Below are 18,973 nucleotides of genomic sequence, written 5' to 3'. Positions count from 1 at the left end.
AAAGCAGGTGATGTATGGATATCAGGAAAAAAATTACATGTTACTATGAAACTGATAACAAAATACTAAACATAATTTTGAAACATACTTTGCATACAGGTCCTGCCCTAGTGGAATTCTTTGGGTTCTTTTTCATGTTAACCCCTCTCTACACAACCCCTGCCCACCCCCACCCCCACCCCTCACACACACACATACACATACACATACACATACACATACACACACCCCTTTTGGAGCTCTTTAAAGAGAAACTTCCTCTTAGGACAAACTTATTTTTTAAAAAATACTCCAGATATGAAAAGTTGGTGTTTCCAATCCAGCAGATTTTCAATAGCTGTATTAGGCCCTCTGGGAATACACTTTATTTTTTTCATCCTACTTTAATTACCAAATTGGCAGGTGGTTCCTTCCAGGGTTTCCTTCCTCCCCTGCCGTGCCTGTCCCGGAGCTGCCGAGAGAGCTTGTGCCCCTGTGCTCCTCCTGGCTGACTGACCCCGGCCCCAAGCCCAGGGTCCGTATTCATACATCACCTGCCCGTGTAGAGCGCATGTGCATGCTGCCGTCCTCAATAACCGGAATGTGTTTCTGTTCTTTTGTTTTTTTGTTTTTGTTTTTGTGTGGATTTTCTGCAGTGTGGTTTACCAGGACGGATTTTACGGTGCTGACCTCTATGTAAGTACACACACCGGGGCCTTCTCGACCCCATCCCCTGACGAGCCAGCCTTTTTTTTCTGTTTCTTTGGTTTGGTTTGGTTTTTTTTTTCTTTTTTTAATATAATTTAATTTTTATTTTCATTTTCCTTGTGGATATATATATATATATATTTATATATTTAAGAATGCAAGCATGCTTCTCTGCCACTGCGCTTGCCCCTGGGTGCAAAAACTAAGCCTTTGGGTTTCCTGATCATTGCTAGAGTCAGTCTACTGGACATATTCTTTTCCCTTCCCTACACCCACATATGTTCTGTGTATCACAAATATACTTGCGAGATGATCAGCAGGTTTAAAGTCTTTTCTTACTATCGTCTCATGTGCATACATAAATAACAGGACTAGCTTAGCCTGAAACCAACTCTTTCCCTTTTCTGCTTTTCTTCTCATTTCACATCCCTCTTTAGATCATTAGAGCTTTGATTTATGTAGATGGCAGGAAGCTTTCTGAAATGTGTCTTTTCCTGTTTCACATACTTGGAGAGAGCATTGTCTTGTGAAAGTGAAATAAGGAACTGATGCCAGTGAAGGGTGGGTAGGAATAAGAGAAAACCACATACTCAGTGCATAAGGCTTTTCTGTATCAGAAGGTCCACAGCCAGGGGGGCTTTTTTCTTAACAGCCATCTAGAGGGAAACAAGGGGCATCATTAGCAACCTAGACTCTTTTACAAACATTTGACCATTGTACAAGATTTGTTGATTCGACCAGCCATGCTAACATCTTTATTACCATCCATTATTTAAACAGTCTAGCTATAGCTCAAGTTCCATGATTGGTGGTCACATATTATTTAAAATATGGACAAAGTGATCTAACTGACAAAAAGAGTCAAGTTTTTGAGTTTTGCAAGTCTTTTATTAGGACCTCTCTCCAAAGATCTTTTTCTGAATGCAAGCTTGGTCTAACCACCCACATTGTTAAGACACAATTTCCTGAGAAAAACTTGTCAGCATGAAATGATTCCTTGGGCATAGGGTAGAATTGTCTGGAAATGCCTTCTCCACCCTAACCTCCCCAGAGTCAATAAGGGTACCTTTTTAATGAACTGTTTCCACAGTCTGCCAGAGATTCTCAGCAATCTGAAAACGTTAATGAACTTTCAGAATGCACTTGGAGGCCCTCTGTGTTGCAGGAACTAGAGAAAGGATAGAGCAGCCCTCTGAGATTCGGTGGGTGAGTTGTACACACCTGGCCTGTTTAGAGCAGGCCTTCAAAGAACGCTTTAATTTTTTTTTTTTTTTTTTTTTCCGGTACGTGGGCCTCTCACTGTTGTGGCCTCTCCCGCTGCGGAGCACAGGCTCCAGATGCGCAGGCTCAGCGGCCATGGCTTATGGGCCCAGCCTCTCCGCGGCACGTGGGATCTTCCTGGACCGGGGCACGAACCCGTGTCCCCTGCATCGGCAGGCGGACTCTCAACCACTGCGCCACCAGGGAAGCCCCAAAGTACACTTTAATTTAACACATGCTTGAAGGAACCTTAGCCATGATTTGGTCCAGCGCTCTCACTTTGTAGATATGTTTCTTAGAGAGATTGTGACTTACCCAGATTACCTAAATTATTTGTTTAGCCAAACATAAAACCCAAATAATCCATATTTCATTAACTCTCTTAGTACTTTAATTAAAATCCACAACTTTCCTCCAGTGGTTTTCAAGAAGTAATGAAAGATCTTTTTTTCTTGTGCTCACCGTGAAACCTGAGGGTTGGGAAACTATATCCTACTTTTACACCAAAGTGCACTTTTCTAAATATACGTATTTATATATGCTCTTAGCGTGTACATTCTCCCATATACATTTGTATCCATAGTCTCATGACACTCATCTTTATGTTATTTAAGTTGTTTTCTTGAAATCTGGTCTATTAGAGTACACTTCCACTTGAATTATTTCTGAAGTCAGGTTTTTTTCTCAAATATCTTCCTTATTTGGGTATTTCTTAAGTGTGGCCTACTTCTACCTTATTAAGTCAACCAACCAAATATTTGTTTACAGTTCTCTCACTTCCTTAGTTTACAGTATATGATTTTATTAAGAGAGAGATGGTTTTTCTGTAGTCGTTGAGAAAATACTCTTGAATCTTACCGACTGGATCACCTTATCAAGCTGAACAGAAGTAGTTCAGTGACCTTGCCGAAACATTTTTTTGACCAGTGGCCCCTTGTTGATGAAAAGACTGAATAGTAATGGTATTTTTAGTTCTTGTCTTAAAGCAGTTACTTGGAGGAAAAAGTAGTGCTGAAATAATACCCGAACTCAAGAATGAAAAACAAGAATACATGAGGAGGGAACTGTTGAGTGAGGCCTAGTGTCATTTTTAATACCGCTTTTAAAACTTCATATTCCATGTTCCACAAACAAACAACAAAAACCTCTATCATTTTACCTTGAGTTTGTTTCTCTTTCTCTCTGTACATTTTCCCTTATGTGGAAATCTATCAATATGCATTTAGTTCTCGTTTCCTCAGAAAAGAAAGAGAGGAGGATTTATCTAGTATAAAAAGTGCCCTGAACCCAAACTTGAAGAGACAACATGAGGGAAAAGAGTTTAAGTTACTGGTTTTATTTAAGTTATATTAATTTAGGCTATTAACCGTGAAGGTTGTTTGTTTTGTTTTGATTATCTCTTTCCCTGTTCTGCTCTTAGGCCGTAATCCCTGCTAGCCATTTTCTTCCTCGCTGTGTCTTTTGTGACACATTCCTCTCAGGAGAACTGATCTAGCAATTGTGCCCATGATTTGTAAAGAGATTCGCCTTGCTGACTTGGGAGTGTAGCAGATAGATTATGTGTCTGCCCGCCCCGTCTTTTTTTCATCAGTAGAAAAGACATCATTCACCCTAATTCACTTTTTTAATGGGATAACAAACTGCTCCTAATTCTCATCCTGTGAAAAGCATGCTTGCATCCAAAGGAAAGAAAAGGCTGGTGGGCCCCTTAGCGGGCTTTTTTGTATGATTGTTTTCCTTCCACAGCTGTGTTTTTTGAACTGCTCTTCCTGTGTTCTGTTATAGAATAGTCTTACAGGAACCAATCATTAGCGCTAAAATACCTCAGGTAGGAGTGCCAGTGTGACCTGCCAATCAATCAGATTGTGGATTGCAGTGAAAAAATTGAATTATACTAACCATTCCAGCTCCACGTTAGAGATGGGAACAGAGGCTTTTTTGGACAAGCAAGACTTGTGAGCGTGTGATCTAAGCCCTGCTACCTCAGCAGTGCACCCAGTCGAGTTCCTTACAAGAGGGCACGTCCTCCAAAATTCAGTGCTCCTGTCCCATTGCCACACATCCGCCCCAGGTGTGTTATACGCACTGTCCCGTCACTGCCACCTCTTTTAGTTTGTCAATCACATTTATCCATGGTGTTTAAACTGGTCTTCTATATTTGGAGAGCTTAGAAATTTGGGACATTTTCTCACTACTGTGAAAGAAATGAGAAAAGGGAGAAGGTAGAATCCATCTAAACAGGACTCTGAATCTCGAATTGGACCCTGTCGTGAAATCATAGTAGTAATTGGGCTGTGCTGCTACGTAAGTTTGAAGTTGTCTTAAAAATCTAGACTTAAAATTGAAACATGTATTTCCCTTGCCCTCTTTTCCTTTCACCTTAAAACTAGATTAGTGAGTGCATTTGGATAAGGATGCACTGTTAGATTTGCTGAGAGCTGGGTGCTAGGAAAAAGAAAACAATAGACAGCTTTTCACAATTCAGTTAGTTTATTTATGTGCCTACCCAGCAAGCTGTGGGAAATGAACTGATTCGGGGAGGCGTGGAATAGTAGTGTTCGACAAGGTTAGTTAATTAAACATCATCTCTCATCCATCATAAAAGTAGTAGGTGGAAGATACCAAGTTGGTCATAAAAATTTCTTTCCTTAACCCCAATTTTAATAAGATAAATTTAAAAGATTTTCCTTAAAAATTTTTCCTATCTACTCTTCCAAGTAGATAGGTCTCTCAATCAAAAGCAGTAACAATATTATCATTATTATGAGTTTTGTATTCACATCTGCGTTACTCACATTTAATGAAAGGTGCCATATTGCCACGGAAGAACTCTGTTCTCCTAACGAGCCCTCCTCATACAAGTTCAGTCTAGAGCAGTGCATCTCAGCCGGAGAGGGGAGGAGGGGAGGGGAAGGAGGGAGTTAGAATCGTGTAGAGACAAAGTGATTCCCAGAGGCACAGCCTTAGACCCAAGCTAGCTGGACTGGATCTCTGCTCTGCTGTAGTGATTTGAAGCATCACACCTGCCATTCTCCCCACCCCCCGCCCACCCCCACCCCCCACTCCCCTTGCTCTATAAATCTATACATCACATGTAGGGAACAAGCTTTCATTTTGTCTGCTGGTCTTGAAGTACACATTCTTCTCCTCAGTGTCACATTAATGTCATTGTCTTCCAGGTAGAAAGAAGGTGTCTTGACATCACATGCTCACCAAAGTCCTGTTTTATTGTAAATCCTAAAACAAAAAAGTAATAATAAAATTAATGGCCAGGTGAAAATCAAGACAAGGGAGGATTAAACTTGGATAGGCAGGGAAAGGCCAGGTGTAAGAGGGAGGATACGTAGAACGCTTCCATTTTGTTCTAGTTAAAACACAGCTACAGAGCTGTGCAGAAGAATCATGTGGTCAGCGTGGCAATGCCGTAAAGTTCACTAGACAATGAAAGTGGTTCAGAGTGGAGTAGAAAATCCCCAGGAGGTGACATTGGGTAATGCAAAAGTGAGACTTTAACAACGACAAAAGGATCTTAAAGGTAACAGCATTTTCCTTTGAAAAAGCTGGAAGTTGAAGGCAGGGATGTGTTATGGATATGAGAAAGGATAGCACACAGGAAATACTTTGGAAGAGCACTGGATCAGAATGTATGGGTGTTGACAGAGGGCAAGCATACAGGTGAGCACTGCGGGTCAGAACTGAATCAGGAAGGTTGAATTGGGGAGTGATACAGCATTGGGCTGTCCCAGTTGGGAGCGCTAGGAATCATTCAGAATGAATTACAAAGGAATAAGAAAGTAATTATTTTTAAAGGGGCTTGTGGATATTTGGACCAGGCTTAGCCATGCCAAATTTATCCAGCTGTCAGGTTCCAAAAAGCTGTCCGTGTGTGCCCTCTGACATTAGGGTGTGCTGTGGCCATGCTAATCCCCATTTTTTGTTTTATTTCAAATCACACACAGATAGAATCTGCAAACTGCTTCAGATCAAACAGGTCTGATTGTGTGTAAATACATATGTCCTTTTTAATTTTTATTATTAATGGTTGCTTCAGTTTTGCATCGGTGCATGGTTAAAAGCAATACACATCAGCTATCTCATGACTTCATATCTCCAAATGAATTATTTCTCCTCTTTTTTTGTTTGTTTGTTTGTGCAGTCAGCTGAAGAAATGTTAACATCTCACTCTAAATCTCTCAGTGGAGTCTCTGTTCCCTTCTCTGATATAACAGATGGGTTACTGCTTGTTATAATTATTAACATTGTGGTGTGGGCCAGGGCTAGGGTGGGCGAGATTGACTCTTCTTTGGGCTGGGGAGGGGCCAGTCGTTAGGGTCTGGAATGTTAACTCAAGTGGTGACTGACTGTTTCCGTAATACCAGGTCGTTGTGGCTGCACGCTCTAGTAATTGAGGCTGTGTACTTCACCGAGCTTGTGGTAGAGCCTAGGGCAAACCGCTGTCCCAAGAGAATGCTGGGATAGATAGAGTTAGCCAATCTGAGTCTGAACGTGGTGATTTTGCTGGTTGTTCTAGCTCCAGATGTTGGCATGCTTAGTTCTTAATGTGATTAATAAATGTGGCGCCATACCCCTCCCCACGCCTGAACCCTGTCTCTCCTACCCCTCCCCCACCCTTGTTCTTTTTGAAAAACTTAAGAAACAGCAATGAAACCCTTGGTGTTTCAAACTGCACTTTGTTCTCATGTTCCATAAACAACTTCAGATTTGCTAATAGAAGTGAAAGTTGAAAAACAGTTTCTCAGCCTGGATTCTTTATGCATTCCAAAATCCAGAATAGAAATAAATATATCTGAATGTTCATTGGCTTATATTATGGTGAGATGTTTTGTTTAAAGCACCAGCAGAAATACTTTGGACTAAGAATACAGCTAAGAGGAGGAATCCATGACATACAACTTAATTTTTCTAATTTTGGGGTAGTCATCAATGAATTAGCAAATCAGTTTATTGCGATATTACCTGCCCATGCTAAACACAGACCCCTCCCCTTTAAAGGGCCTCTCTGTAGCACCATTATCATAAAGTAATCAGAAGAGTAGATATGTGGAAATATTATCTGCTTTTCTAAAAAATGAATGTAGTTTTTCTTAACATTCTGTTGATATTCTCCTTGAGGCTTTTGTTGTCAGTAAAATATTTGCATCCCTGTCGTGTGTTCCTGAATTGGAATAGCGGAGAACCTCATCAAATTCAGGCTCCAGAGTCAGAGTTCACTCATAACAGAGGGAAAGGACTGCAGATAGATTATCTTCGTTTCCTTCTGGCTTGGAGGGAGCCTTCTCTTCCACAGCCTGATCCATTTAAAATTGTCTTGATGAATAATAACATTACCCCCAAACCATTGAGGTTCCGATGGCTTCTTGCAGGTTGAGGAAGCTGAGGGGAAATGGCTATCAGTAACCTCATTCAGAATCTCCTTTTTTCCCCACGATTAGTCCAATACAGCTCAAATTTCATGATTTAATACAACCCCCAGTATCTCTGACACACCGAGACTTAACTGAGAGTCTAGTTAGTACTTTTATGAGAATGCATACCTCTTTCCCATGGCATAGAACTTCAGTTTTTAAATGTTTACTCAGAAAGATATAAATTAGGCTTTAATTGCTTTTATTACCTTGACTTTTTCAATTTTTAGAGATTATTTTGGATTTTGAAAGAATGCTAAAGAGAGAAACCTCATGATGCTTGTTTGCCACATTATCCTCATTTACAAAGAAGTTTTACTAAACATGGCCCCTCTGTAAACTTCACACTAGCAAACTTTAATTCTAAACTAGTGGAATCATCTCTAGTGATACCAAAAAATTGAGCCTTCAAGGTTCATATAAAGCTTAAAATTTCAACTATGATGATTAGTGTGTTGTTTTGTTTAACAATCCTTTTACTGTTTCATTTTTTCTTTAGAAGTTTAAAAGGTAAAGAGACACTTGAGTTAGTTTATACATAAATGTATATGCTTATGTGTGTATGTATGGCAGTGTGTATGTTGCAGCCTGGATGTACGGCTTTGCCCAGATCAGTCTGGCCTGCCTGTTCCCATAGACCTGGCTAGAATTCAGAGGAAGCCTGTGGATCACAGATAGCCCCCGAGGGTACTTCCTGCCACGGCCCTATCCATTACCATCTCATTGCCAGTGTTTGGTAATACTAATCAGAGCTTTCTTATTTATAGGAATATCTATGGAAAGATTTATAATTGAGAAAACTGCTTACTTTTCCAAGTCATTCACTTGAAGAACAAAGAAGGAATAGTACAAAACCACTGAAAGCCAATCAGAGACTTTTTTTTCATGTATATTTGAAGCTGCTTCTGATGAATTTAAGGAGCATAAATTTAAAGAGCAGGAGTAAGCTTTCCCCCATGGTGCAGTGTCTTCAGTTAGAGAAAGCATAAATTATATAAGAAGTAAGCAAAAAGCTGTAGGAACCTCTGAGAAGAAATCACAGGTATTTCCAGAGTAAGATTTGAACAGAAACAAAAGCAAGCTAGAAGCTTCCCTGTCAGATGGCTAAGAAGACAAGGGTCCCATTAGAAGATGGTTGTCTTCAATCCTAAGAAATGATACAGAAGTAAATTTGAAATTCTTCTGTAGGTTTAGCAAAAACTGAACATTGAAGGAATAGAAAGCAGAAAGTACAGGCCAGAAAGCTTCAGATGTCCATGAGAAAAGGACACAGTAATCTACAGAAACGAAACATGCTGTGCTCGCTGCTGAGGTGCCGTCCAAATGGACATAGCTGTATTTACCTATATTTGATGGGGAAATGACAGTAATAAAAGTACACACCTGAATTAGGTTTAGGTAAAAATAGATGAATTCTAGAAAGGTAAAGAAGAAGAAGGAAAGGTAGAGCTTGCCACTTTTTCAAATAGCCTGTCTCGTGTGGCATTTGTTGTTGTGATTATCTTTGAAAACCTTCATGAAGTATTTCACCCTGACATTGAAAACCTTTTGAGTATTTGGTTCACCTAAACCGAGGTGAAATAGCAGGACAGGGGAGTTGAAACTCTCTAGGACTGAGAGGATATTTGAACCCTTGGAAGAAAAGCTCCAGAACCTGCTGTGAGATTAGGATGTAAGAAGTCCCAAAACCTTTTAGGGAAGAAAAATAAATGCAGTTAAATGCTTGGGCGGGTGGGCTTCCTGATCTGTTTGAACCTAGTCCAAGGGTCCACAGCCCTTTGTAATCTGATTTGCCTGAGTCTGAAGTATAGATTGGACTTGGCAAACTTTTTCTGTAGGGAGCCAAGTGGTAAAGATTTTCGGCTTCATAGGCCATATGGTCTCTGTCACAACTACTTCCAAAAACAGGAGGCCAACTGCATTGGTCCACAGATGGAGGTTTGCCAACCCCTGATCTACACTGGTTCTTCCTTCTAAATATCGCTTGATTATCTTAGCCTCTTGGCAAACGCACTAGGCCACATGGAGCATAGCACTGTATGGGACCTTTCTTTATATACTGTAGTCTCTTAGCAATAGATCAATCCAAGTACGCATCAGAGAATCTGAAGTTAACACATATAAATTTAATGTTTTAATCTATAATTTACATTTCCTGTCAGGTAAAGTTCTCCCAACTTCCTGTAGGTATTTTCCCTGTTGAAAGTTCCAATGAAGACAGACCCAAAATCATATCTTCATTTTGGGGAGGGGGGTGGGCAGCGGGGGGATAAATTAGGAGTTTGGAATTACAATAGACACACTATTATATATAAAAATAGATAACCAACAAGGTTCTAGTGTAGAGCACAGGGAACTATACTCAATATCTTGTAATATTCTATAATGGAAAAGAATCTAAAAAAGAATAAATATATATATATGTGTGTAACTGAATCACTTTACTGTACACCTGAAACTAACACAACATTGTAAATCAACTATATTTCAATAAAAAAATGTTTTAAATCATATCTTCATTTCTTAAATTTGAGAAGAGGTTCTCCAGTGTAGTTTATTTTTGTTACAAATTGCAAAGCAAATCCCTGCCTTGGGTGGAGCTTAATTGTACACTAAGGAGTAACATGCAGACTGATGCAGTTTGAAACATTCTCTCCCCACGGATGTGTCTGTGTTCGTGTCTGTGTCTGTGTCTGCGTCTGCGTCCATCTGCGTGTGGGCGGGTGTGTGCTCGCCTGCCCCCCGGGGGAGAGGCATGTGTAAAGTCGGTTCTCCTCTCTCCTGTAGGGTGGATACGCAGCCTACAGATACGCACAGCCTGCTACTGCAACCGCTGCCACCGCCGCCGCCGCTGCCGCCGCCGCTTATAGCGACGGGTAGGTGCCGAGACGGGGGCGGGGAGCGCCAGGCCGCCCCGCGCCACCCCCTTTCCTTCCCCACGCTGTTTCCATAAGGGCACTTAGCCCCCGGGACTGCCTGCTGAGCTGGGTTTTCCACAGGCCTTCGGCCTGGACTCTATCCTGCCAAAAACCCAACGGCGCACAGGCTCACACTCCTCCCCTCCCTCCCGCTTGTTCCTGTGTGTTTCTGGCTTTGACCCCAATTTCCCTCTTCCTCATCTCCAGTGCCCTTCTTTTCCATTTTATAGAAGTAATTCAGAAAATTTCAGTTGCTGCCTTTAGGAGTAGAACGGAGAGATTTTTTCCATTCTGCCAGTTTTCTAATAACATTCCAAGACCAAGTTACAAGTCCTTAGCACAGTGAAACCCCTTAATTTTTTTTTTTTTAATCACTGTCTTTCCTTTATCTCCCTGATTGGATCTCTTTTTCCAGTTATGGCAGGGTGTACACGGCCGACCCCTACCATGCCCTCGCCCCTGCCGCTAGCTATGGAGTTGGCGCTGTGGTAAGTAGATGTGCCTTTTATTTTTTCAAACGTTTTACTTCTTCTGACTTTTACCTACAGACTACAGAAGATCTAGGGAGGTGATAATTCAGCCCTTCTTCCATTGCCAAAGTGTTAAAACCAATAGGACTGTCTGGAAATTTCATATCACTTCTGTGTGTGTGCTGGTGTGAGCCGCCTGGCCTGGTTAAGGACGGCAGAAAGGAATGAACAGTGACAGTCTGCCCTGAGTAACGACATTATTCGGGAGGAAGGAAGGGAACAGGTTGCTGTTTTATAATGGCTCAGATGTTGGACGCACACCTGTGGCAGAGTTTTACCGATAGGTGTTCTCAAAGACTTGGGGCACAAGACTCTCCAGTTTTCACAGTAAACTTTTCAGAGAACTTAACCTGTCTGCTTCAAATGCAGATGCCAAAGGATGTCCCTGCTATTCCTAAGCCTTCCAGCAGCTAGTACTAAAAATCACCAAGCAAATGCCTTACAAAGATATTTTATTACTAACATTTGTGGCAAAATATGGTATATTTCTTAGAAGTATACAAAAGTCATAGAGCTCATCTAGCATAATCCCCCTGTGCTCGCTTCAGCAGCACATATACTAAAATTGGAATGATACGGAGAAGATTAGCAGGGCCCCTGTGCAGGGATGACATGCAAATTCGTGAAGCGTTCCATATTTTTAAAATAAAAATCCCCCTGACCAAACTCGAATCCCCCCTGCAGTATTTTTGTGTTGGCCTGGACACCTCTGGGGCCAATGACGGGACCCACTGGATTCAGCAAAGACTGGCCAGTCCACAGTGATACCTCCTTGTGCCAGAAGTTCTCTACCATCCACAGTGTCACTGGCCAACGGCCCGGAAACACAGATGACCGTGTCTGAGAGGGAGGCAGAACAATGGTCACAGTTAAGACATAAAGGATGTGAGAGAGCCTGCCACTTCCCACACTAAATCTCTACTGATGAAGATCTGTGGAAGGAAGTAGTAGGGTCCTGCGGGGGTATGGGGGGTGGTGTTTAGAACTGAAGTAGAGACGTATGATATAAGGAAGTGATGGGAATTCCTGAGGTTTTATTTAGTGCCCAAGTGATATAAGTCCTGTACTAAAAGAATGACCCAAGGAGCGATATGTTCCTAGGGAACTTTTGATTGAAAAAGATAATTCATTAGATTATGATTAAAGAAAGGAAAGAAGCCCACTTAAAACCCCAGTTTTACATACCATATATATATATATATATATATATATATATACACACACAAAAGATATGTCAAGAAACAACCTGGTTGGTATTTTTTATAAATTACAGAGGAAATAGACTTTATTCGTTGAAAGATTAACTCAGGTTTAAATCCAGCACCATCTCAAACATGCGATGTGACAGAGATAGTGGTCAGAAGTAACGTGTTCTCCATTGTCAGGTAATGGGTAAGAAGGTAAGATCAGCAGTCTGCTTTAGGTCACGCTTGTAATGAGGTCGTCAAGGTAGACAAGACCCATGCTTTTAAAAAATCAAACTATTTACAGACTTGGTTTTAAACTTCATTGAAGTGCTCCTCTGTGCTAACTCACGTAAATAATGAACCATCAGCATACTCTCCCCTTGAGAATATCAGGTCAGCAGTAAATGTTTGGGCTGTGGTCTGAGCATCTTAGAGGCAGAAGTTGGTTTCCTGACCTCATGCACTAGACAACATCTAACCAGTTGATTTGAAGCTTCTAAGGAAGCCGTTTTTCCAAATCCCTCCTCAGGACATGTCTTCTTTTGTAATGTTTCTCTCATCAACCTTTTAATATTTTTGTGTCTTTAATTACTACAGGCGAGTTTATACCGAGGTGGCTACAGCCGATTTGCCCCTTACTGAAGTGACGTGAGACCCCTGCAAGTGGGACAGCCCCCCAGTTCATGAGGCCTGGCTATTGCAATATTTACTAGTAGAGGAACTCTATAGCAAGATGAAGAGGAAAAACAAACAAACAAAAAACACAAAAAAAGAGAGAATACTTTTTTATACCTCACTATGTTCTTTGAATATGTATTTTTCCTTTAAATTTCTGCCTTTAATTCTTTTGTTCCAAAGATTGTGCATTTTTTTCTTTTTTTCTTTTTTTTTAACTGTGGTAAAAAAAAAAAAAAATAACGCATTTCCATGTCTGTATGTCCGTGCTTAGCTTATTCTGTCAATCACGGAAGAGGCAGTCAATGAGGAAGGAGAGACATTAGGAGCTGATAAATGCGTCTGATCAGAAATCAGCAGACAGAATTACCAAAGTGTACCTGGTGCTGAGTGGCTGTGGGACAAGCAGAAGTGGAAGAGATCCCTCTGCAACAGGATATCCTTCTAGTCTTCTGAGTTTCTGGTCTTTGGCAGGCAATTCTGATTGGCTGTGGCTGGAATCCACATGCTAATAGACTATAGGAATGTGTGCTGGCAAAGCAGGAGAATCACTAAGACACTTTCCTCTCCTCTTCCCTCCTGTCTCCTCATTCTCTTTACAATCATCTTACACGCAAGGCCTGAGACAGTTGGCATCGTTTTTGGAATTATAGTATTAATATTTCCAGACATGTGCTCAGACTGTGGATAATAAACACCTCATTAGGAACCCAGTCTCGGAATGAACTCTGGAGTATGAAAAAGATCACTCTTTTCTTTCCTGTAAACCCTAGCATTCCTGCTGGGCTGCTTTTCCTTTCACTGAACCACAGCTTAGCTCATCTCTCCTTTTATTAACACCCTGCTCCCATGTCCTCGAGATTCAGGAATTTAGGACCCAGGGACAGAAGACTAAATAGCCAGTGGCCAGATGTCCCCGAGGCGTCTGGGCAGGGCTTGAGGGCTAGAAGTACAGATTGTCACGCGCCAGTGAAGAGGGGGAGGGCAAGAAAAGGGGTGTCAGACGATGTCAGGTTAAGGCGCCCTGATATTCCCGATCTTTCTCTCTCATCAGAAAGTCAGTACAAAGTAGAAAACAGATAATAAAGGCTCTGGTGGCAAAAGATAAAGCCCCGAGCCCTAGACCAGCCGTCCCCGGAGGTCTCTGTGAGCAGGACATGTGAGGGCAGGCGAAGGCACTTCGTTCAAGCTCCAAAGCCATAGGACTCTTCATCCTCCAGAGCCTTTACGAGTCACTTCTGTCCACAGTCTGGAGCCCTCGTGGCCACTCCACCCAGCTTCTCACTATCCTCCAAAGACACCCAGCTGAGCACCTGGACCACTTGGTACTCATGAACACTACAGGACATGAAACAAGCCCCCGAGGCTGCTCCCCTCCCGTACAGGAATGAGGGTCTGAAATGGCCAGGATCTCATATGTTGCCAGGAGGAGTCATGTGGTGGCTACCACAGTGAGTCACTGCTGTCACTACCTGGCTTCGACTTATCTGTCGTCAGACAGGGGAGAAAGTGTTTCTCTTCTAGCTCTTAGCTGTCAAAGGCAGGGGTCCTGCAGCATTTCCAAAATGAAGCCATTAGAAAATAGAAAAGCACGGTCCGTTTGGCTCCCTGGTCTATTCACATTGGTACTAGGGTGACCTTTCACCCGAGGGATAGCTGCTAAAGGGAGTAAGTAATTCAGAGACATGGAGCTTCTGGTTTGTTATGGGTTTGTTTTGGTTTGTTTGGTTTTTTTTTTACTCCTGCCTCCACCCGTGTTCTTGACTGATACTGATTCATGTCCCTGAATTAAAATGACTGACATATGACAGCATCAAACATTCTTTGTAAGGAGAGGGATCTGTGGGGGGGGACTGGCCTGTCGTGTATAATACATATCTTCTCCCCCTTCAGAATCCTCTCTCTCCTAATAACTGGGAGGGAGGCTTCCCTGAAACTAGGGGAGACATCAAGGAAGCTAGAGGCCTCGATGCAATTCTTACTGATTCTGGGGAGGAATGCACAGAATAGGGGACACCAGACTGCCCAGTCCGTTGGCCATTGTTAAGGGTTCCCCTCCCCAAGCCAAAGTTTGGTTTGTTGCTGTTGAGACAATTTTTGTTGTGTGTGTATATAAATATTTTAGTTTGGGGTGTGGGAATGGGATGTGGGGCTTTCACAGGTCTAGGGAATGGGGGCAGGGAGGATTTTTTTCTTTCTTTTGCTTTTGTTTTGAGGGAGAGCATTTACTGAGTGAAGAAACTGAGAGAAATTTTGTGTCCTGTTCAAATAGGGACCATTCTCAGAAATGGCAAGCCACTGCTCAGTGGAGGCAAGGCCAAATTCTAAATGGTTGTATCCGTAGCAGGGGAGGAAAATAGGGCGATGAGTTCAAGAATTTTCTATTCTTTTTTTCCAGAAAGAGGGAAAGATGATGGGAAAGGCAGAGGAGGCAGCTTCCACAGCCCTTTTACAAGAGGCAGAAGCCTGAGGTTTGTGCATTTCAGTTCAGCTGGTTCTGGCTGAGGACTCCATAGGCAAGCTCTGTGTTTTCCAGCGGGCCTCTGCTGCATTTCCAGGGATGGTTTTAATACTGCTTCCTTCAGCTCCTTTTACTAAGACTAAACAGAGTTCTGCTTGTTATTAAAGGGCCTTTGGTTTTCAGTGTCATCACTGAGCATTGGGGCTCTCGAAGCATCAACTCCCCATCAGCTTTTGAACTTTGAGATCGCATACAGGCAACTTCATCAGAGGCAGGTTCCTCGAAGCATCAGTGCTTGTTTATTCCTGACTCTAGTTCCCACTGGACTAAGAAACTGAGTCAGAAGAGAGTATGGCATCTTGTAAGTTTGTTAGAGGATGCTGGTGAATAATTCCGGAAAACGTATCCATGCTGAATCAGTTGCGACAGCTTTACTGTAGGTCACGATGTGGACTTCTATACTAAGCATCTTACTCTTAGAAGCTGGGCTCCTTTCAGGAGCCCTCTAGTGACCACCTTTATCTGAATATCCCTCTTTCAGCCCAGAGAGCTGTCCTTAGAGCTTTTCCAGAATTCCTTATATTACATAGTTCAGCTCCCACTGACCGAGCTCAGCTGTTGTGATTCGTCACTTTTAAGGCTCTCAGTTTTTACAAAGCCCGCTGTCACCATCCTCCTTCAGCAGCCACAGTTGGAACTGAGCCGATATTATTCTTCCTTGAAAAAGAAGGGGACTGGAGCTCAGCTCTTAGTTTAAGGGGAGCTAGCGGAGCTCTATTCAGTAGAAATCAATGATAGCAGCTTTCTCTCAAAAGTGTGACTCCTCAGGGGCTGAACTGCTCTTAGTTTAGTTTCTACTTTCCTAGAGCTCTAGCAGATAAGTCGGTGAATCACTACCACCCTGTAACTAGTCACATAGCTTCCAGGTAGGAAGGAGGTGTAAACTCGGAATGGAAGCAACCCCAAGGATCTGCAGGAAGGGCTGGATGGCCTCCCTTCCTTCTGGCGGGAGGATGAGGCCAAGGGCGGGAAGCAAGGGACAGCCCAGAGGGCACTGTAAGGGAGGGTGGGGGGTGTCGTTGGGACCGCCCCCTTTCACCAAGCCCAGCCGCTTCTCGGCTGCTTGCAACCCCCTAGCACAGAAACAGTTGCAGAATCGCAGACTTGTTTCCCCCAGAAAATAGGAGGAAAGGGACTTTGGGGGGTGGGGAAGGGGTAGTGGTGTTTTAAAAGCATAAGTTACCTGTTTGCACTGTTTTAAGATAGGAAAAAAAATAGTGGGCAAGGTGAACATCCAACGTAAATTTGTGTGTCTTTATTTTGTCATGCTCTTGAAAATGTTTGACCGTTTGTAGTATCCACCAGTGAAACCTGATTCTCTGTTGCATAAAACACGATTTTTTTGGAAATGTTACTGTCCGAAAGCCTCTTCCCTCCCTTTCCCCTTTGCTGTGTTCTTCCTTCATCCTCGCTTGACTGATCAACCAGGCAGTAGCCATCCAGGAGCTAGAGCGTGAAGCAGGGCCCTTCCCAAGTAGACTCTGGGTGTCCTAAGCCAGCATGTGCCCTCTGGTTTAGCGAGTGCCGTTGAGTCCCTGGCCCCCATCTTTAAAATAAGGCTTACAGACCAGGCTGCAGCAGGTTCTCAAATTCCCGAATCGGATGCACTAGGAAGGAGGGCGGAGGGGAGTCCTCGAATATGGCGGGTGGCCGCAGTAGCTGAGTTCTCCACGTTCCCGGAACTGTAGCCAGTTACAGATTACTCAGGAAAACGGTCGATCACTTCAGCCATGGTAGTGCTGGTTGGCAGGGCTTGGTAACGGAGAGAACTGCTCATTGGCCACAACTCAAACCTTGCCTTTAAGGGGATTGCCAGCCGGGGCCCCTCCGCCTGGGAGTGACACACGCGCCCGCCAGTGTGGCGAGGGCTCAGCTCACACCAGCCAGCAAAAAGGGAACAGCGATGCTCTTCTCTCCCCCCTACCACCCGCCCCTGTTACCAACGCCAGATTCCCAGGGGGTGCATATGTTTTTGAATTTTTTAAAAATGTTTTTTGGTTTGGTTTTTCCAGGGACTGATGAGTGCTTTAAGCAACGTCGATACCCCACCCAGAACCGCAGCTTTGTCCTTTCTTGTATTTTCTGTTCACAGTATTGCGTGTGTGTGTGCTTGTCCTGGCAGCTCATTTTGGCTGTATTATATATCGAGTGATGAATTGATCCTCCTTTTTTTTTCCCCCTAAGGGATATGAATTTTTTTTTTCTTGTGTTATAATTCTGCTTGTGAATAGCTGGAGCAAACCTGGGGCTGACACACGTAAGCTAGGGCTGCACAGTGCTGAGAGAGCCAGGCGGGGTGGCTTGTCCCTGACAGGCTGACCCACCTGAGTCTCTGAGCTTTTCAGTCCAAATCTCTGCAAGGCTAAAAATGCCACCGAACCTCCCCTCTTGTCCCCGCTCCCCGTGGCAGGGACGAAACCATCCCTACATGCAACGTGCAGTTTCTCCGGCCCCCTCCCATTGCCATGGCAAAACAGGTACCTATGGGGCATGGGGGCATCACATGGGATGCTTGTATAATCGACCACCTCGCCTTTTCTCCCCACTCCCCACTCCCCCACCCCCAAATCTTTTCCTAGGACACCCGAGCTGCTTGCCCAGGGTCCTGTTTCCCTACAAACTCCAGAGAAGCACCCAGGGCTTTGTGACAGTCTCTAATTCCCTCCCCTTCTTGTTAAGAATCATATTGTATAGTAGCTTTCAGACCATACAGTATTCATTGGGTTACTCCTATTATTATCAAGTAGCTGGAATTGTGAAGGTCGGAGTAGTTAGATCTTTAGCTTTTATTCCTTATTTTTTTGTATTACTATCCATGTGTATAAATTATTGATCATGTTGCTGGCTTTTATAAACTCTAAGCGAAGGAGGAGCACTGCCTCTGCCTTTGCAAATGGTAATGAAGCACTGTTTTTAAATAAAAGGAGAAACACCATTCTTCGCCCTGGCCTGCGTGTGTTGATCCTCAACGACTTCTGTTGCCCCCCCCCCCCATGCTCCAAAGATAGAACTTGCATTTGACTTTTGTAAGATGGAAAAAAGAAGGCGGCAAACACGACGCTCCCTGAATGAGATGAGGGGAGAGGGAAACACAGGCCCAGGCTGGTGCCATGGGACCTGCCCTCCGGCTCCTCCAGTCTTGGCAGGAGCTGTCTTCCTGCTTCTGCCTCTGAAATCTTCCGCTTCACTTCTTCCCTTTTCCATCCTCTCCTGGTGTCCTCGCTGCCGCCCTCACCTGCCTCAGAAACTGCCCTCCAGGGGGCGCTTCCCGTCTGGCCACCTGTCACCTCTGTCACCTCTCCCCTGGCTCGGGCCACCACCCAGGCTCCCACACCTTTTCCTTCTGTATGGGGCCTGGGCCTTTTCCTCCTTCCCTGGGCTTCCTCAGCCACCCCTCCTGCACTGGTTTCTCTACCAGGAAGTCCCAAATCTCTGAAATTCCTCCTAAATCTGCAACTCCCTAACATCACTCAGATCGTCTCCTTTCCCGTTTCCGGGAGGAAATGGAGGCCACGGGATCTCCTTGATCTAGACACCTACTTGGACGCACACCCATCCTTTCCTGTCCTTCCTGTTTTACCGGGAGAGGCGTCTTCGGTCAGGCGCTGTCCCCACACGTCCGTCCTTTCCCACCTTCTCGGGGACTTTGCTCCATCGTCCCTCCCACAAGGAGGTCAACCTTTTCCCTCCTCTAGTCCCTGTGGCACTGAAACATGCAATGATTTTGCACGATCCCAGTCCTCTCCTTCATGACAAACTTCTGGAGTGA

At 43.6% G+C, this 18,973-nt stretch overlaps 1 protein-coding gene across 35 annotated transcripts in view; it reads left to right on the top strand.

The window, feature by feature from the left end:
• Positions 1–18,133, top strand: part of RBFOX2 (RNA binding fox-1 homolog 2) — a gene marked incomplete at its 5' end in the record, with an annotated part of 262,448 nt that extends 244,315 nt beyond the window's left edge. For 18 of the 35 annotated variants that reach the window (XM_082665962.1, XM_082665951.1, XM_082665982.1 and 15 more), the window contains 5 exons: positions 636–675; positions 5,907–5,938; positions 10,161–10,249; positions 10,707–10,779; positions 12,606–18,133. In XM_082665962.1, the coding sequence (XP_082522088.1) occupies positions 636–675; positions 5,907–5,938; positions 10,161–10,249; positions 10,707–10,779; positions 12,606–12,660 (289 nt within the window). In that variant the 3' untranslated portion in view covers positions 12,661–18,133. Of the gene's footprint in view, positions 1–635; positions 676–3,732; positions 3,776–5,906; positions 5,939–10,160; positions 10,250–10,706; positions 10,780–12,605 lie in introns of those variants that run through there. The other 17 variants (XM_082665965.1, XM_082665955.1, XM_082665953.1 and 14 more) reach the window with 5 other exon arrangements.
• Positions 18,134–18,973: the final 840 nt, after the last annotated feature.

This window comes from Grampus griseus (assembly GCF_964374135.1).
Source record: "Grampus griseus genome assembly, chromosome: 11".
Classification (NCBI taxonomy): domain Eukaryota; kingdom Metazoa; phylum Chordata; class Mammalia; order Artiodactyla; family Delphinidae; genus Grampus; species Grampus griseus.
Note: the sequence above shows the minus strand (reverse complement) of the source record. Positions and strands in the feature narration are given on the sequence as shown.